The sequence below is a fragment of the Falco rusticolus genome, chromosome 8 (assembly GCF_015220075.1).
Source record: "Falco rusticolus isolate bFalRus1 chromosome 8, bFalRus1.pri, whole genome shotgun sequence".
In the NCBI taxonomy this organism is placed as follows: domain Eukaryota; kingdom Metazoa; phylum Chordata; class Aves; order Falconiformes; family Falconidae; genus Falco; species Falco rusticolus.
The window spans coordinates 41,437,372-41,458,893 of NC_051194.1; the positions used below are offsets into that span (position 1 = coordinate 41,437,372).

The following is a 21,522-nucleotide window of genomic DNA, read 5'->3' on the forward strand; positions in this document are numbered from 1 at the left end:
AGCCCAGAGAAGATGATTTAGGCTGAATTCTGGTTGCCTAACTTGTATGGATAATTTTATAGCAACAATAGGGTTTTATGGCTCACTAGTGAGTAAGGCAAGCAGGACTTGTTGGCTAAATTTAAACATCTTTTCAGCATAAGGTGTCAAATTCTAATATGCTTGGAAGCAGATGGCATCAAGGATAGTTACTAATTCTAATGCAATTCTGAAAGCCTTCCTCTGTTCTGCTGTACTTTTTTAGAATGTCTATGTATGACCTAACTTAAGGCTAGATTCCCTACTATTTTGTAGCTTATGCAGAATGAAATGAGACTGGCAGTGTTTTATCTATTTAAACTGTAAATGATCAAATCATGTGAGAGGCCATAGGAATTCAAATAGCTTATTAAATCCTCAGAGTAAAATTCATTTTCCTTAGTATTTAACATCTGAAAAATATTATTTAGTGAAATGGAGCTAGAAATCTTTGCTCCTTCACACAGCAAGTATTAAATTATGAGGTGATTTCTGCATGAGCTTTATACCACTATCACTATAGACAATATTCAAACATTTTTACACACTTTTATCATATAACTATATGAAGAATCACCAATTGGGAAGTGCTTTAATGAAAATCAGTTCTGAAAATAGAAACTGACAAAACAGATACCTTTAAATGTGTTTTATTTGAAAGGTTAGTTTAAATATCTAGGGAAGCTGAAATCAAGATGAAGCTTATGCAATGGTCCAAAAGACATGCCAATGTTCAACCCTAGCATTTTTGCCTCCACATCCTGATCTTGAAATCTTGGCTTGAATGTGAACATGAAATACAGCAAAATGGTATGGTTTAGGATGGATCTAATTGATTTTTCAGGTTTATTTGAACTGAAAAATATCAGAACCAGAAGAAATCAAGTTGGTTTCCCACCAAGCTGGCCAGGGGTGTTGATCTGCTTGAGGGCAGGAAGGCTCTGTAGAGGGATCTGGATATGCTGGATAGATGGACTGAGGCCAATTCTATGAGGTTCAACAAGAAGTGCTGGGTCCTGCACTTGGATCACAACAACCCCATACAATGCTACAGGCTTGGGAAAGAGTGGCTGGAGAGCTGGCTGGTGGAAAACAACCTGGGAGTGCTGGTTGACAGCTGGCTGAACATGAGCCAGCAGAAGGCCAATAGCATCTTGGTGTGTATTGGAAACAGTGTGACCAGCAGGACAAGGGAAGTGATAGTCCCCCTGTACTTGGCACTGGTGAGGCTGCACCTCAAATCCTGTGTTCAGTTTTGGGGCCCTCACTCCAAGAGGGATGTTGAGGTGTTGGAGCGTGTCCAGAGAAAGGTGAAGGGTCTGGAGCACAAGTTTTATGATGAGTACCTGAGGGAACGGGGGTTGTTTAGCCTGGAGAGGAGGAGGTTCAGGGGGAGACCTTATCACTCTTTACAACTATCTGAAAGTAGACTGTAGGCAGGTGGGGGTAGGTCTTCTCCCAGGTAACAAGAGAGGAAATGGCCTCAAGTTGCACCAGAGGAGGTTTACACTGGATACTAGGAAAAAATTCTTTACTGAAAGGGTGGTCAAGCATTGGAATAGGCTGCTCAGGGAGGTGGTGGAATGACCATCCCTGGAGGTGTTTAAAAAATACGAGGTGTGGTGCTTAGGGACCTGGTTTAGTGGTGAACTTGGAAGTGCTGGGTTAACAGTTGGACCTGATGGTCATTAAGGTCTTTTCCAACCTAAATGATTCTATGATTCTAAACAGAAATGAGAAAATAAGTATTTAGCCATTGTATTTAATACAGGAAGAATAACTGGAAGGAACAATTAGTTCTGCTATTCTAGGAGTTAATCTGGGTGACAGAGCATACAGATTTATATTTTAGGACATGTACAGAAGCAAAGAGCCCTTGATATAGACCTTCCAAAAGGCAGGAGAACTTGTAGGAATTTTACACTTGTGGCCAATGAATAGCAGGAAAACAGGCAATCACTGAAAATGAAAATTAATTTTTTGCTAATTTATGAATCTGTACAGTCTTACATAACATATGTTCTTGAAATCTTAACATACTCCCCATACATTCTTTGACATCTTGTTTGAATAAAAAGGATGCAATTCAAGGCATTAGATCATCAGTAGCTGCAAAAGCTTTGTGTATGTGGTGCTTTTCTTTGAAAGCCAGTTTCCATTCACAGGGCTTTCAAACCTCTGTTTGCTAAGCTGTTTCCCAGTTTTCTCAAACTCCCTTTCTTCAACAGGAAATCATAGACCACACCCCATGACTTTGCGTAATTAGGAGAGACAGTAGGAAAGGAAGACAGAGAAAACATCTTAAATTTTTCTGTTTGCAAGAATATGCTAACACAAAGAAAAAAATCACACTTAAATGAATTTTACACTAAACATTTCACCATTTCACCAAGTATTTCACTAAGTAATCAGAAAGCATTTCAATGGAATTGCTGAGGATATTTTCTCCAGTGTGAGAAAAAAGGCATGTCTCAGTGTTGGATCAGTGAATATACAATGTACACTTTACAGATTTAAAAAAATAAACTGATCCATTTCTGAAGTAGGATTTCATACAGTCAAAAACAATATAATATATGTGAGTGTGGGACAAAATTGTGCACATAATTGTAGCTTGATCACCTGATTTCCCCCCACCCCCACCCCCACCCCCCGCTACTAATATTCACTTATTAGCTTTAGGAATGTTGGGCTCAATTTTTCTGTCTTATTCTATATAATCTTCTCTAAAAGCAACCTCATGATTTCATTGGTTTGCTTAAACATGCAAAGCAGTATTTAGTGTAAATAAGCCTGACGTATTTGGGCCTTTAATATTTTTAGTGTGCCTTTGAATTTATAAAGCTCATTATATTTAGTTTTGCTTAGAAAGAGATGATAAGTACTATGAAAAATTGCAATAATTCCTTTCTTAATACACCAGAGAATACAGATTGACTTTCTACCATACCTTCACTTGCATGACGGTCCCTAAAAATGTTCTTGGGATGGACATTAAAGCCTTCTATGTCATGTACTGAAGATGCTCTCCGTATACTACAAATGCTTTCCTTTGATCTGGAATGGGTTAGTGGATTGCTTGTCTCTACCATGTCAGGGTAAAGTCTGTCCCATTGCTGTTTAGGTGATGAATGGTCAAGAGGTCCTGATATATTAACCAAAGGTGAACATTTACTGGGTTGAATCAGTGCTTTTGTATCATCCACTTCTGAAGGACTACAGCTTTCTTTTGTAGGTGATTTAAAGTGCTTCATTGCCACTGAGTCATCGCTGTGCTTAGATGAATCGACTATCACTGCATCAGGATCTTCCTGTGGTAAGGACTGCTTTCTGTATGTTAAAAGTCTCAATCCAGGTAACCGGAACCCAAAAAGTCTGCCTACAGGTAAATACATACAAAAGAAGAAAATATTACATATTAGTTTCTTGTCATGAAAACCTGCTTTTTCACACACAGTCAGAGGGCATAATAATAGCTGTAAATAATTGACCTATCCCCAATAAACTGCAATACTTAACAATGGAATGTGGAAATATGGAAATATTATATAGCTGTAAGTTTGTTATAGTTATGGTGTTTCAGGATTTCATACTTCAGTCAGACATAAATTATTTAGCCCAGAATAGGGATAGCAGCATTGATTTTACAGTCTGTCTTAAAAGAGTTAAGGTTTATCTGTTCTGATGGTCCTTTCTAAATAAAAAATTTATGCATCTATAAAAGACTGCTAGAACACATCAAGCTGCTTTGTAGCTGTTATTCTGAAATAGCTATTTGTGGATTCTATTATTAGTGGAACTCCTTACGCTTAAAAGTGTGCTGCTGATTTATTGATTTATTGGCTACAAATTAAACAGGAAGATACCAGTGCTAATCATTCAGGAAAGAAAAATAAGTTGTGTATCAGTTTTTCCAAAATCCTTTCCAATACTTACATCTCACTGTTAAATGAAACACTTATTTTGAATGAGTTTAAAATGAAAAGTAAAAGAACATGCCAGAAGCAGCAGCAGCAACACAGGTCTTGAGCCTTAGTTGCACCTATTTCAATGCAATTATTTTTTGTACAGTTGCATGGGTGTGTGCTTAGTTGGGCTTGGTATATTGAGTGGCTGGTTAGGCTATTCTGAGTGTGTGTAAAACTAACAATTTTGTGTAATGGTGAGAAATACCAGTAGCTGAGAGGAAGTGTAAAATGTGGTGCAAATAAAGAAAACAGAGGAAGAACTGTAAAATTTACAAACTGTCCTTCTAATAAAACCAAATCCAGTTAGTAAATATTTTAAGGTATTGTGCAATACAACTCATAGGTGGGGGCACAGGGACAGATATACAGAAAACAGAGTAAATAGTTTAGAAAAAGATTTTTTTTTAAAAAAAATTAACAAAATAATTGAAAGATCAGATGTCTTGCATAAATGGTTTTATTTATCTAATAGCTCCTTGTCACCCTTCACTTTGCTACGTGTTTTCCACAGTGAATCAATAGCAAAATGATTTCTCAGAAGTCATCTTGATATGTCTTGTTATATTTTATTGCCTTTTTGAGTTCTATTCCTAGCCTGTGCTATACTTAAAATATTTTCTTAATAGCTGAGGGATTTCTTGGTTGGTAGCAGATAGTTTAGTCTCTATTGTTATTTCTGTAAAAAAAATTATTTGTTGTTTTATCACGTGGCCACTCAGTATCATATGTCTGTAAATCTCATATCATATTCTCAATAATTTTGTGACATCCGCAAACATTCTCATCTCACTTTTGCACCTTTTTGATCCAACTAATTTTAAATGTATTAAATAATAAAGTAAATGTGAGACTGTTGATAACATCTCAGTATTTAGAAATCTGGCCCTTTGTTTCAACCTTTTTTTCCTTTCTTTGAAATATAAATCCACGTAACGATCTTCCTTTATTTTTCCTTGAAAGTTTCTGAAAAAGCTTGTTGAATTCAAACTATTTAGTGTTCAGTCTATTGCTCTAATGCATATATGCACACAACAGTACAGTAGACAGATAACTCTATTACATAAAACCAGAGTCATGCATGTTCTAAACAGCAGCTAGAGGTGCCAGTTTTCAATCTGTATAGTGATATTCAGCAGAGTGCACCTTGGGAACATGCATGTTTTGCCTAACATTATATTTGAACACATTACTTACAGTTGAAATTAGTGATGTACATAAAAAAATATTTTTTTTTAAATGCACATAAATTGGGTTGTAAAGCAGTTTATAAATAAATTTTGAAAGCTTATTGCATCAAAAGTGAAACATACTATAATTTATTTTTCACAAATTACATTGAACTTAAAAATACCATTCATAAGGTTTTCTGGCATTAGACACTGTTAAAGGCTTTTTGCTGGCACTCTATTTTAGCCATATTCATGGTGGTCCAGATGGTCTTTTCTGCTTCACCAATTTAATATGTCCATGTTACACTGCATTACTGATTTAGATGTCTAACTGCAGTTCAGCTGGAAAGAATACTCAGAATTTTGCTTCTTGCTAAGACTCTTGGGTATGAATTAGAAAACTTAAATGAGTAGCTTTTTGCTATTCTTCTATAAATATACAATAAATGGACTCAAAGTTAGAATCCTTATTTCCTGCTTTTTAATTTGAATACTTTAGAGTAGCAATATTTTCTTCTTCAGTGTATAGATAATGAGCTATATGTTGTGTTGGACATTCAACACTCCCCTGCAGTACTACAGTTAAAGCTATCAGGAGACCCATTCAGAATTTGTCTGGTTTACATTACACTTCCTTACTCAGCTCAGTAACAATACCATTTGTGATAAAGCAAAATTCAGGGTCCCAGGCCTGCTGTCCTGATATAGACTAGAATGGTCAGTGGAAGCTTTCCTGACATACTTGAAAATTTATGTTTATTTGAAAATTAACAACCCCTGATTTGTGTAGGTACGATGTTAGAGCAGATTTATCTTGGCTTATAATACTAAAACTTTTTTAGAGATGTAACTAGCAATTTACTATAAATATACAGGTAATGTTACATTAAAATACTCATGGTTTATTGAATTTGAAGACTACATTGCCAAATTCTTCTTAATGCTGAGTCAGAGATTTGTATGATTGTGGCTTGCCAAGAGCAACTGAGGAAAGCAGTTGAGTCTTAGTCACAATTCCAGGCTTACATTCCGTTTCCTCCTTTCAAGCCTTGCTTCACTGAATAAGTAATTTGCAAATGAGTTAATCTGTTGGTTGCATTTATTCTCTGTGCCATCTCAGCTAACCCTCATCCAAAAATATACTACAGATGAGAAAGGACACTTCTAAACTATTTGCAGATGTAGTTATCTTCAAAGTCCCAAATTCAGATTGACTGTTCTTGCCCTCTGAAAGCCTTTTTAAATTCTGTCTCATATTTTGAGAGATCAAAGAAGAAAATATTTAGAATTCATGAAAATTAAATGTTTTGGTTAATAGTGTTGTGGAAAAAGTATAGGAAAAAGCCTATCTTGGTAAGAATAATTAATAGCCTTGCTTGGTAAGAATAATTAATAGCCTTGCTTTTCTATAAGTATTGAGATGGGAAATCTTAATAGAAAATTGCAATTCTCAAACACTAAGTACCATCATATAGAATTTTGTGGCAGGGAAAAAATACCCAAAAAGAATGGTTCCAAAAAGACTTTATTAACAGTTACGATCATGGTTGCAAATTTCCTGCCCCATCAATATAAATTTGATTTTGAAAATGGGGTATTCCAGCAAAAACATATCTGAATAAGGATTTATTTAATAACCCAATACACTTGCCTGGCAAGTAATTCCCCTATTTGTTCTGTGCAAGCATTCTATAACACGGAAGGGAAATGATATTTGGCTTGAATATTGCTTTGCCACGGTGAACGTACTCTTATATATCTAGTAATGAAAAGGTATATTTACATACTAGACACAGTGGTAAAGTCAGAGAAATGCCTACAACTGAGAGATCTTTACTTTAACTACAATTTCTTTAGCGGCTTTGGGATTACTGGTAGGTGTTATGTGCTATCCTGAAGTTTATTTATCCATGTCAATGCACATGGGATTCCTAGTTTCCTATCCTGAGCACTGTGGAAGGGCAACCCTAAGAGACAGCAACTTGGAGGTCATGATGGCTTCTCAAAGAATTGATTAGCCAGTTTTTATAGCATCTCTGGTAGCATTGTCACTTTCATGCTGATGAAGTAGTTATGCAGAAATCAGCATCTGAAGCTGCTTTAAGATGCATTAGCCAAAGAAAAAAAGTGGTAGCTGCTCTCAGGCTCCCTAGCTGTGAGCTAGATTTACTCTGTTACACTCAATCTTCTCTAGATTTAGACTGCAAAATCAAATCAAAGGAGCTCAAATGCACAAGGAGTTTGCACGAGAGAAATTAAGTGAGGTGTAGAAACTGTCAGAACTGTTTCCTGGTGTGACATACCAACCTGTCTTAGGCTACAAGTTAAACCAAGCTCTGAACTGCCCATGTTCTAGTACAACCTGTTAACTATCTTAGAGTATTGAAGAAAATAAAATCTTGAATAGTTTTATCGTAGTAGATGACTGGTCTGGCTAGAATATGAAACCTATGTCATTTTTCAGTATATATATATAGGTTGACCTATTCCAAACAGAGAGAGACTTTCTTGACAAGGGCAGGTAAGGTAGGTTGATTATGACAGGATATCTTCCAGAGCATGGGTTAATTCAACAATACTTTTGTTCTGAAACTTCCCCAAACAATAAGCAAAATTACTTTCACAAAAGGAGCACAAGTTGGTTCTTTGCAGAAAGATTTTCTGATAACTGAATGTCTACTACCAATGAATTTCAGGATCTAGGTTATCAGAAATACAGACACAGGCAATTATTGAATTGCTGCTCAAAACGATCTAACAACTCACACAACAGACTAAAGGATACAATTGCTTTTGAGAAAAGGAATCCCTAAACACTGACAGTCTAAAATAGCGGCCAATACTTGAACGTACTCTATGCAAACACTGAGGCATGTGATGCTGCCTCATTTTCAGTCTGGGGTCAGTAGGTCTTAAGACAGAGAATTACAGCAAGTGTCAATTATGGGGTTTTTTTCAGTCCTTTTCCCTCAAATACAGAGAAGTATACATAAGTGGATAATTTTCTTGCTCTGCTTATTAAATGATCTTAATTTCTTTTCAGGCAGGAAAAGAAGGCATATCCAATTATTAACTTCAGAAGTTCAAATGTATAGTTCTCAGATACTGCATACGCACATTTTTTTAATGCTTTAGTATGGTCTACTTTAATTTTGGCAGTTCTTCTTTTAGTTTTCTCTAAAATTAAGGTTGCGCTTGAGTTCCATCAGTATTGGTAACAGCAATCTCCTTTATGTTGCCTTGTTAGTGGGAAAGTTGTTTTATCTTTTTGCTGGTGATGGCGTATTGTTGTCTATAGTTCTCCTAGTAGGTACTACTGAGAATGGCTAGGAGAATAATACGGTTCCAGATCCTCCTGTCTACACATAGGCCTCTGAGGTAGCCTGTCAAAACATGAAAGGAAGGAAATGAAATCTCTGCCTACGTGTAGGGCTGTGCTGTGTGTGGTTGACCAGGAATTTAGTCTGAAGAATGTTCTCAGGGTCTCCCTCAAAAGACAGAATGGTTATATCTTTGGATGTTAATATGAACTTGTACATTTACCTGTCTTGTTTTCTTCCCATTTGTTGATAGAGATGTCCTTTTTTTTAGATCTTTTTCATTATGTTAACATTATAGGAGTTACAGTGTCTTTGTGAAAAAGCCATAAGAAAAAAAATATTTGATCCTCTTAGAATGAGATTTTGCTTTTTGTAGTTTTATTTCTTAGACTTAATTAAAAGTGGAAAAGAAGAAAACAGTAAATAACTTCAGTGAAATAACATAGCAACCATCACAACAAACATTATTTGCAAAGAATTAATCAACTAGCACAATATTTTGCTGTCTTGCTGACAAATATGGTTGGTTGTTTAGTAACTAGAAAAAATAATTATATCTATTAAATCAAGTTCCTAAGAATTTCTCAACCCTTTATCACCTTGGTTGACAGACTCCATAGAATAAAAAAAATCTTTCTTTTGTCTGAGACAAAAAGGCTGAAGAACTTCTCTTTATGTTTTAACACTGATTTTATATACTACTATCAAACACGGTGTGTTTTGTCTCATATAGCAATTGGAATATTTTATGATCTGCATATGAGAACTTCCAGTGATAATAAGATGAAAAGTATCATTACATTTGGATTTTATATGTCATATAATTATACTAAAGTTAATAGTTTAGCTGTTATATCTACAGTTTTGCAGAAATAAGTATTCAGAGAGTGGGAGCAAGATCCTTATTTTGACTTGCACTCGTCTAGAATTATATAAAATGTAATGATATCTTGAAATAATAGAATCAGAACAAAGCAATTAAAGGACTTTAGTAGATAGAATTTTAGAAGATAGATTTACCTGAAGCAGAGCCACTGGAAAGGTTGTTACCATCTGAAATACAATTAAACTGGATTTACAAAAAGCTTTAGCTTAAAAAGAAATAGCTAAAAAAAATTAAACAGACTGTTAAGAAAAGAAAGTAAAATATCAAATTTCCAAACGTTTTAGAAGGTAGCTTGAATTCATATACAATATATATAATTTGCAGAAGAATTGTTTAAAAGTACATTGCCTTTTTGTTTGGAAAGTTTCAGAACTATTCCATTAAGAAGTACTTTGGTAATTGCTAAATTTGTCACATAGATCAATATATGTTTCCAATTACCAAGTTTTGAAGTTGGCTAATGTTTCAGACAGAAAACTAAAGTAGGTGGATGCAGACTAATGTGGTATTTCTCATGAAATGGAACCTCTTCTAATTTCTTAGTGATCATTTCTTTGCTAGGAAATGCCAGTTTTGTCTGGAAGAAACTTATTGAAAAGTTGAAGAATTCATAATCTCCTTAGGAAGAATAGGCTTTATTCACTGACACTTATTCAGAGTATGACATTAGAGAAGTTTCATATTCCTGATAGAGCTCACTTATCTCATGTCTTCATGGGAAGAACTCTTCAGGTTATGTGTCTCTGCCAGTTGCTTTCAGGTCTTTGAAATGCCCAGCTTGCCTGGGTGCTATGCTTCTTAACATAGTCAAGTAGGACACAGTTGTGGTAAATCTCCTTATTTTTATCTATAGATCTATTTTGTTTGCTTACCTTAAGATAATGCCTACTCCATGTTGAATGATATAAATAACAAAACATATTCCTTATGACCAGTGTCCATCTCAAAGCTTCTCAAATCCATTTTTTTTCCTGATGTCTAGTAGAATCCTCTTTGTCTAAGCTTGAGATATGCTGAAAGTTTTGATTTCTCCCTCTTAAAGTTAAAATCTAATTTAATTTAACAAGTGCACAGATGTGTTAAGTTCTCTGGGATAGTTGTTATTATGAATAAGAGGCACAGGACTCTGTCTTCCATCAAAGAATGATGAAAAACTCACTGCCTTTATACTTCCCTGGTGATAAGTATTACAATGTGGGATGACTTTGCAAAACCATTATCCTAGCCTTCAAGTTACCTCACAGAACCCATCTGTTTTAAATGTCCTGAAAAGAACAATTAGATAGGAGAGCTGTTAAAAATGAGTAAAAATATAGGACTGAAATAAACTTCTGGATCTAGTTCAAGCCAAGAATCCTTTTCAAACTAATTTCTCATACTGTGTATTTGTTTAAATAGCAAAAGGAAAATTTGCAGGGTCTCTGCAGAGCGAGTATTGTCAGTTTGTGTTCCTTCTCCTGTCCAGCGTGCACAAGTCACCTCCACTGAAAGCTACTGAAAGCTGTGTCATTCCCTCTGTTTGGTTTGTAATCTCTTTAAGCAGAGATTGCCTTTTTTATTGAATGTTTGTACAAGATATAGCACAATAGCCCTGTGATCCTAGCTGGGAGACTCAGTAATGCAAACAGCTAATTACAGTGGCTAGAATCCAGGGAGGCTTCCTTTCTAATCTAAGCCCCAGCCATAACTGTCATGAGGAAACAGAGGTATAGCCACCCCACTTGTATTTCTCTGTCTGTAAAAGAAGAGTAGTAGAATTTATTTATCTTAATTTTGTTCTGTTAATTAGGCAGCTAGGTATTTGTGGAGCACTCAAGGTGAAAGTAACAGAGGTTCTTCTGTCTTTCACTGTTTGGCTATATTCCTCTGCTACGAGTTCAAAGCTGTCTCAGTTTACCTAACATTCACTGTAATTTACCTTGGAGACAAGTACACATACTGACATTAGGGTTGTCAGAACTATGCTGCTGGTTGACTAGATAGAAACCTTTGTCCTCCTGGACACAATTTTTCTTGACTAGCCCTCACTTATGATGGATTTGCTCCTAGTGTTGCAGCTAAAAATAAGACCTTGGAAAAATTTCTCATTACATTTAGGGCAAATTCAGAGGGTTGCTATTGCTTCTAAGTGCCATGTTCTATGTGGCAAACTTGTGTGCCTCAAATGGTTTACAATATTTCATGACAATCTTGTTGTCCAGATATATTTAGAAAAAAATATATGCTTGCCTTTCACTAACTGCTATGTTTACCTTTATAGCAAAGTGTACCGCAAAGAGGAAAACAAATACCGTTTTTTGAGTCAATTCTTTGACTTAAAGAAAAGGCCTGATTTGAATTTCAGTTATGTTTGGTTCATTTTTAACTTCAGTGGATGCAGTGATCTCTGCTCCTGAGATGTAACTGTATTGCTAGGACCAGGAGGGAGGCAAACTTAGTGAAGTGTAAACACCCTGAAGAATCTCTTTGCTTGAAAGATTTAGCTATTTTAGCTTACATATTAATAGGAGTTTTGCTTTTGACAGGACTGGAGTAAATATTAGAAAAAGCACTTATATTCAATAAAAAAGCAGCAGGTGGGGCAGAAAATGAAAACAACTCAGAATTAAAGTTCTGAGAGGTATTTCTCATTTTGTGCATGCATGTACATTACAATCCCACAAATGGTCTACTTTGAGTAGAAAAATTATAGCTACATTCTTCATAGTGCAGTCAGTAATGTCAAATCTATGATCTTTTGTTAGTGTGAAATGGCAGCTGATTTTCTCTGTGTTCAATCTGTGTCATGATTATTTTGATAATTTGCATGTACTAGCTTTACAGACACAAAGTACTTGACAGCTCTGAAGAACAGAATCAGGTGCCAGAATCAAATATTAATTTATGCCACTAATTCTGTAAATTTCTGTAAAAAGTTCTCAGTGATTTGGTGGAGTGGATGAACATGCTAGATTGGAATGTTTGACAGATCTGGGAAAAACCGGACACATACGTTCCCTTTCCTCAACAGATGATTTATAAGCCATTTTTATATACAGAAGTTATAGTACCTTAACACTTTATAATAAAGAATACAATGAATTTTGTACAACACAATGTACAGGAATTCTTATTTTATTTTGGTTTACAACTGTTACTAGTAGACAAATTTAAATAATAATTTAGTAGTGTTCATAGAGTTATTTTGTGAAACTGGTATAAAATCACATATCTTCTTAATTTAGTTCATTGTAGAAGTCTACATAAAGATTTTCTTTTACGGTGAGCCTAACAGGAAGGAGTTGTCTTAATCTGTCTATACATTATTCATGCATTATTTCAGTTGGACTTGAAAATTTTATATAACTTTGGCAAATGATTAGATTCATGAAAATTTCTGAACAAGACTTTTGGAAATAATTTTTTATCATCATAGTGACAACCAAGCAAATGTTAGTGTCTTATCAGATGTGTAAGAGAATAGTCCATAGGAACTTTTATATTACGAGTAAAATTCATTTTTAGGGCCTATATAGCTCAAAACTTTTGATCTCAACACTTTAATAACCTAAACAAATATCCTTTCACTTAAAAAGCAGGTATTTATGTCTTCAAGCATTTCAGATAAAGTGAGATGGGATAAAGTTATTAAGTGTTTTTATATTTGGGTATAGAAGTTAATTTCTGGAATTATAAAACATTTACATGACCTAAGAAATGGCAATGCAAAAAGCAAACAATCAGAAAAGATGTGAAATAAGAATGAATAGAATTGTCATATCTGGAAATGAGACAAAGTTTAGAAAGAGTGATTGGATGATGAATGGACATCTATAGCAGAAATCAGTTTGTATGTCTCACTTTAACTGCACATTGTACAAAGACATTCTCAATGGAGTGGAGGATGAGACCCAGTCATGAAATAAGTGCTTACAGAAGAAATTTCCTCACCTTTCTGAATATAAAGATGGGACAGATATAGTATTAAATAAATTTGGTTGGAAGTTTAAACAAAAAGATATGACAAATGTTTTGGGATTACTTTTTTTTCCCAAATGGAAAGAGTTATATATGAACAAAGATTTCCTTTGTTTCACTAGTGAAATGGCATATATTGAAAAATATAATTGTGGCAAAACACAAAAGCAATGAAACAGAAACTAGTGAAAAATCAGTTGGCTATGATTTGGTAGTTCTTTACAGATTTGGTGCATGCTAGGATTTCCCAAAAATTAGCTATGTGATTACACGAACACTGGTCAGACTGCCATAGAGAACTGATGATAAATTCTTGCAAGGAAGAGTAAAGGGAACAAAAGGATCAGCTGAAAGGATTTTTACACTGCTATTGTGAAGCCAGTATCTTCACTTTTCGCATTAGTGCCTATTCAGTTTTCTGCTGCATATGAGATAGAAGCTTTTGAGCACCAGACTAGAAAGAATTGTATTTATACTCAAATGTGGTCATCAATCTCCTGGCAACATACTGTATTTTTAAAAAAATAATCTATTATTATCATAATCTGCCAAGCCCGATGCTGAATCAGAACCTGCGTTAACCATCGTAATGGGTACAAAAGACAGGATCCCTGTCAAATAGCTTACAAACACTGTTTAAAAGTTCAAGTTCTGTCAGTATTTAGCTGGAAAGTTTAAAATTTTCTGCCTATCCAGAACTAAATGTAGTCTCTAAGCTCAACTTTGCAAATGTCAGTTGCCTTCCGTAGGTCTTTAATTTTTTCAGAAGGCCCTCAGTCCTTTAACAGATTGGAATCCTTCTTTCCTGCTACAGCTTTTGAAAACACAATGGGCTGTGTGTGCAGCATGAAATGCTTTTTTTTCATATTGTGTTAGATTACAGTTGTGGGGGCCACTGTAGTAAGCAGTCTTCTTCAAAACTGTTGGCTGCAGCTAGCAGAAAAGATGCTTTTAGAAAAAGGAAAGGTTTTACAAAGTCACAGGTAATAAATTTGATGTCAACTCCTAATAAATCAATTAGAGGAAAAATGATAGTATGGAAGTGTTATCTTATTTTCTATAGGGTCAGGAAAATAACTAGAATCTTTTATTTCCTATTCACTTTTAGTTCTTCTACAACCTGACTCAATCATTTTTTTTGCTCTCATGTTGAAAAGACATTCTAATATGACAGAACTCAATCTAAGGAGCTCTGGAAAGAAATCTCTCATGATCTGTGTACTTCTGGGTAGTAGATGTTAATGCAATCTGAAATCTTTTGTCATTAGCTGTTGCTTATCTTGGTGGTTTGTCAGAATTGTATTGCACTTGTTATATGGCTGGTTCCTCCTCTTTCATTCTCTAAATTGGTCACTGGATTTGAGGGGATTTTGTTTATTTGCTTTTTTTTTTTCCTGAACCGGTACCCTTTACTGTCCAGTATGTGTGTGATCCAATGAAAATAGATCAGCTGCTTTACCTGTTGATGTATGTTCTAAATAGAGTAAGACGATGAAAAAATAACTTCCTCTTAGAGAATCTGCTGTTTGCCTTTATTATGATGGTAACATGACTTAAAAAAGATATTTTTACTGGTAAACACTCGACCTTTTCTGTGACTTCTTTTGTTGCTTATTGGTGTCTTTCTGCCTTTTCTAAATTTCAAGGCTTTTGTTTGTTTTAATTCAAATCCACCACTGGACTGTACACAATATCTTGTAGTTATTTCTGGATTTTTTGCAGAGGTTGGCCTCTTTCTTGAGAATTCTTTCTGCCAAGAGGAATTTTCTGGCTATGTAGCATATTTTATATCACCATTCTTCCCATCCTGCCCACATAACACTCTACTCTGAAACCACAAGCAGTGGAAATGATAGGAGTAAAAGCAGCCATGTGCCTGCTCTAGTTTCTGCCAGTTTCTGGCATCTGGCTGTACCAACTAGCTGAAAAATGTTTCAAGTCATCTTTCTCTGTCTCCTTTTCACCTTGATCTTTCTTTATTATGTAATGAATTTGGAGCCACACATTCATTTTTCAAGAACTCTCAGCAAGGAAATCCCCAGTGTATGTCAGGCATAAATACTGTAAAACAAAAGAAGGATGTTTTGACTAAGTGATTTTTTTGTAGATTTCCTCTTTAGTGGCTTTTCACTTTAAAATATGGCAGGTGCCAACACTTCAAGACATACAGTGATGGATTGCAGATATGAGAACAAAAAGCTCTTTTTCAGGACATGAAGCTTCCACATCCCCCACCCCCTGTTAGTATTTTACCTTCTGTTTTGTCAATAAAACCACATTAAGCGTGAACCAGCTAAATAAATTTACTTATGTTATAAAACTGGTTTTTAAAGCCAGGAAGTAAAATGTTCAAATTTCACAAAATCATGTCATCCTGAAATTGAAACAGAATGTAAGTGGGGTTTACTTGATGTAAATTTAATACATTATTTTATTTTTTTCTGATGCAATTTTAAATTTTTTTTCTGATATCCCTTAACAGTATTTTTACCATAACATTACTAAAAAAATAAAAGTGTTTTCTTGGTATCTCAAGAAAAATGAAAAATACCGCTGTATTAGTTATTTTTAAAAAACCCTGCAAAACAGAATAAGACAGGAAAGTATAAAAGCACAAGTTTTAAAATATGTATTGTAAAGAATATTTACAAAGGTTGTTTTTAAAAAAATGTGATATTTGGTGAACAATAATTATCTGCAGACTGCTAATTTCCAGCAATGGGAATTTTCCTTTCCACAGTCTTGTATTTATTGCCATTGTAGGGTTATACAGACATAAGTATAAAGACTTTGGCCTATCTAGAATGATTCAGTCAGAGCTCTTTCTCCATGCTTAATGAAAATAGTATTTTTTATTTTCCCAATTAATTATAGAAATAAATTTCAATCTTTTAAAAATGTGAATGGTTTGGCAATATTAAGGGGGGGGGTTGGTTATGTATTTATTTTTTGATAGTCACAGAGCTTTGGGTGAGATCCTATGCATCTCGTCAAGAAGATACAGCGCAGAAAGTCTAGATTATGAAGAATGGCAAAGACTGCTTTCATCAGAAGGAGCCTGGTAATGCCGTTATATGTATAGTTACAGACTTGCTCCTTACAATCTTCTCAACATAACTAGCAGAAAAAATAATGCAGCATGTCATCACTTCAGGTAGTGCACGGTGCTTACATTGGGAAAGTTCTTCCCCCGCTTCTGGCAGTGGATATCATACCTTCTTTATCTCCTATCTAAAGAAAGCTGAAGTGTTGATTTAATGGTCAGAAAACTTAGGTTCCAGGTCCCTTTATTGTGCTAACATTAAAGATTATTACACTGTGGAAAGGTATTTTCCAACTGTCGCTGAGCCAATGAGGGGACAGTGTTAATGCTCAGTGTTAGAGTATGCGGTGCTTTACTAAGAGTTTGTACAAATGGGGACGTGTTCTGGGAGATCTTGTCGTAAAAGCAGATTACTGAGTGCAGAAGCAAAGCAGAAGGATTTGGCAAACAGAACAGCAAAAACAGAAGATGCTGTTGTTGCACAGAGTGAAGGTCAGGAGAAGAGCACACATTCTGCAGGTAGAAGGACAGAAATCCACACATTCTAGCTGTATAAGAAGTGGACTTCTGTGTAGTTTTCTGATTTCGGCAATACTTATGTTCCAGTGGGATGAAAACAAAAGCATTTCCTGTATAACAAAAAAACCCAAATCCCATCCTTCAAGCCAATCTAAGTACTAAAATTTGATAAAACCAGGATGTTTAATTATGCTTCAACTTTTCCCCCCATGTTTTGTATTTTCTAGTGTAATTTAATCAAACCTTCAACCAACAATTTTTCATTTGGAAAGGAAATAAAAATGTTCAATTTTGACTAGTTAAGGTGAAATAGTAGGCCTATATCATAATACTTTGCAGGTTTTCGTTCATAATCAATTTTTGTCAAGGCAATGCACTTCTGTGAAATGTTCTACTTTTAATGAATTTACATTTCCTAGCAGTACTTAGCAGATCTACGCTATTAGTACTATCAGAGATCGGATAGATTATCTCGCCAACATTGTAACAGGTTTGCCATGTTTAATTTCTTATTGTTTTAAACTCTATCTTAAGTGAGTCAGGCAATGGGGATTGCATCAGTTCTTTGGTATCATTATTGCACAGGTTAGTTACTCTCCCAGCTAAAAGTAGAGGTAAGCAGAGAACTTTCAATGAGTAACTTACGATTTACAAGTTTGGATGGCAGTATTGGCTTGCACTTCTCAGGAGATGCCACATTCTCTTCATCTGTTACATACTCAAAGTTAATAATAAACATCATTGCTACTCCCTCTTGATTTTTTACTGGAATTATGTGGGTGTTGCAAATGAAGGTAGATCCTGCAGATGGAGAAAAAAAGAAATACATAAATGAAAGGAAACGTCATTATTTTTTCCCTCCAGTAATTACAGTTATACCAACAGATAGTGAAGCATATTTCTTTGAATTTAATGATTTAACATTCAGACACACTATTTAATTTAAACAGGAACATTTTCATAGAAAGAAATACATCTTTTTATAATTTATTAGATTATTACCTCTTCCAAAAGATCTCTCCTTTAAAATGTCAATTTTACTTTTTGGTTTTTATTCACTGGAAGTACCTATATAGACAGACTTGTGATATGGAGACATTTAGCACCAAAAGCAGCAATGCGAACACTGTTCCAACCATAACACTAGCAAAGAAAGCAGAACCCCATTCTTATAAATGTCAAACATTCTTCAAGCTTTTGGTTCTATTACAACAGGATGAATCATGCATTAAATATTTATGGGTGTAAATATATGACTATTCTTATTTTAGCTCTCAGTCTTTTGGGGGCTATATAGTATTGTTTAGGTTTGTGTTAAAATTATATTTGTTACCTGATCCTATGGAGTTTTATATTCTATCACAAAAGAACTTATAAACTGTGGTAATATTTTTCAATAATCTTAATCAGTATTTGACTTAACTGATATATACAATTTAAAGGATAAATTTAAAAGCACCCTAGTTTTTCATATATATGGGCCATACCCAGCTTGTACTGATATAGAAGGTGTAATTCCACAACACCTCTAGTACTCAGGGTGTTGTTCCAAAGCCTAATTACAGATTTAAAGAATTCTTTGTGCTAATTGTTCCAGTATGACTCTGAAGAAGTTTAAATTGACAAGGTCATTAGTTTTGACTTAATTCCTTCTAGTGGTTCCAAAAAATTATGTGATTGCTGTAAACAATACAATAATGTGCTAAAAGCTTCATGCAAACACAACTGTGAGATGGTGTCTTTCTATGATAGCTAGGGACTGGTTTAATGTACATCATCTGCAATTTATGCATTCAAATGCAGTAATCACTGAAACTTGACAGGCTGTGCAATTTGACAAAAACAGATCCTGATCTAGGTTACACAAGATTATTTTTTTTTTCCATTGAGGACAGAGATAGTAAAGATTGATATCATTATAACCAAGATCAGATTCTGGATCCTCATATTTAAAGTAGTATTTTCTATAATGTGGTATATATGGCAGTATGAGCTATGTATAAAATTGACATGCTGGCTTTTCAAGTTTTGCAGCTGTACCTTCAATCCATTTAATAAAACAGTTAAGCTGTGGCACTTGCCAAAGTTGCCATGGTTACAAGCTCAATGACTTTAGTAAACAGAAAATAAGCAATTTAAGACTGTTCCATTAGAGCTAAAAATAGAAGTGCTGCAGGCCAAGCATTGCAACTTAGACGGTTAAACAGAGGGTCTGAACATAATTTAGAAATAATCTTTGTGTTTTTAGTTAATAACAATACATATTGATTTTAAACGGTCAGAATTATATTTATTGATTTGTTTGGAAGAAAAGACTTACTATTTCATGCTATAGACTATGCTTTGACATGCAGATTTCTAGATTGAGCAGATATCCCCCAACTAGACACCTTTAACACAGAGGACTGGAAGTGGGGCTAGGCTGAGGGGTGCGTGGCTTTGAAAAACACTGAACTCCAGTGGATCTAATATTTATCAGTTTATGCAAACAAGGATGACAAGAAGCCTGACTTCTTTAAAAACTTTCCTGTTTTTGAAGGCAAGGGTGTTTCAGCTTTTGAAATGCTTCCCACAATGTTAAGTAATGACACTATCTCCCGTTTATGTGGAACATTCCACCCTCAAGCACGTACAAACCTCATTTGTACTGGAGCTAGGGATTTGCATCTCTTGGGAGATGCAGAAGATGTTTAACGGGCCACAGATTAAAAACCTGGCAAAGAGAGCACAGGGTTAAAAAATTTAAGCTGTATGTAGAAATATTTTGGGAATAAAAAATGGGAAAGATTCATATTTCATATAATTCATCATAGTTCCTTTGAGGACAAATTGCACCAGCAGGCTAATGACTCCAGTGTAGTTCCTTAGTTTGAAGTTTTTCCAAGATACCTGAGCTTATTTTAGAGGCATAGAATTTTTACTTTATGTGAATGACTGGAATTGGAATTCTGCAACTTGATCAAAAGATAATGCCTGTCACAGTTACTGTCACTGTCTTTAATACAGAAAGAGTTACCTGCTATACAATTATCAGTATCTATCTGTATTGAAACAGCCATAAGGAAATACAAAATACAAAATAACAGGAAAGACCCCAGTGTGACTGGAAAATAAGAGTTGGGTACAAAGAAAGAATACTAGCAAAACTAAATCAAGCATTCAGTTGTTGGATTTGATGGCAATAAATAAATAAATATTAAGAAGTAGCTTGTTTATAAACAATCTTCTTCAGTATTTGCACTCTGGCATTCCACTGCTCTTCATTGCACTCAACGTTTTCCCTGTTTTGTCTCTATACTGTCTCTCTTACTTTGAGAGTAAGAAATGCTTCTCATGAGCAATAAAAATTCTAATGAGGTTTCTGGAATTTACATTTCTCATCTAACAGCACAAGGCAAGTGGATGATATAATCAGAATAATTATGAAAATTATACCTTTGTAATTAATAGATGCAATATCCAGGGATATATCTGGATTTTATAAAGATTACTATTGAGGAGTAATCATGAAATATACCTGTTGTGCTCTCTTGTTATCATCATTGGAGGTGATAAAGAGGAAAACCTGGATATTTTCTTTTCAGCTTGAATTACATAGTTATAAGGGCTTGTTTTCTTCTGTCTATGGCATTTTAAAGCCTACTTTTTCATCTAGTTAAATTAGTGGCAAAAACCCATATGTGAAAAAATTCTACTCCCCTGTATGCTGTGTGGATATGATGTATAATTCTGTGGTTATGTATTCAACAGTATGATTTCACAAGACGAGACAGGCTGGTGTGAAACAAATAACTGCCAAAATCTATGCATAAATGACAATAAATATTTAAGAAATAAAGTTTTAGGATATAATAGGATTATGTAAGGCTATATTGCACCATTTGAGCAATCCTGGTGAAGCAAAGTCTATTTAAATATCTGGCTGCATAGTATTTACAGTTTACTGTCTTCGTGAGACCAGCACAAAGCAGGCACATCAAACCAATTAATTCGGTTCATAAAATCTATTAACCTTTTCAGTGATTTTCTAGAGAGGATTTTAGGACAGATTTTTATCAGGCTGCATCCTAGATACAACTGCAGTCACTTATTTGAACTGTAATAGCTCTGTTTATGAGCAATTGGGAGAGGACATTAATTTTAATACAACAGTGAAGGCACTCCAAATTACAAGAGCCTCCATTCTCCTGTGAAAAACTCTGACAAGCAAACTTTGAAAAATGACACGTTCCAAACAACTATGTTGATTCAGTCTTCCTTGGAAGAAATTTTCAGAGGCCATTACATATGCCAAGCTCAGAGGATCTCTGAAAACTGAGACACTGTGGCATTTAGATATTTGTCCTAATTCTTCAGAAGCCCCATGTTTCACACAACAGTGACACTTGAAAATCCATTGTGGTTCTACAGAATGGCTCTGCAGCCCTGTTGCCCTGAATAAGTCTGACAGTTGCTATCTGCATTTCACCATTAAAACATTCAAACTCATCCACCTCAATACAAATTTGAGGACTGCCTTTGCTGGGGCTGAGACTTGTTCAGACATATTTTGGTATCAGTCTTGGCTCCCTGCACCAATGCATTTATGACTTCTTAGATATTCTAGCAACATTTTCTCAGATGTTGCTAGTGCTGGTGTGGA

The 21,522-nt window shown here is 34.9% G+C and overlaps 1 protein-coding gene across 1 annotated transcript in view; it reads right to left on the reverse strand.

Annotated features, from left to right (window-relative positions):
• Positions 1-21,522, reverse strand: part of KCNH7 (potassium voltage-gated channel subfamily H member 7) — a 236,540-nt gene that overhangs the window by 80,802 nt on the left and 134,216 nt on the right. Inside the window, exons 3-5 of the mRNA XM_037398689.1 lie at positions 17,526-17,681; positions 9,496-9,528; positions 2,969-3,397 (exon numbers count right to left, since the gene is read on the reverse strand). Of these exons, the coding sequence (XP_037254586.1) occupies positions 2,969-3,397; positions 9,496-9,528; positions 17,526-17,681 (618 nt within the window). The remainder of the gene's footprint in view (positions 1-2,968; positions 3,398-9,495; positions 9,529-17,525; positions 17,682-21,522) is intronic.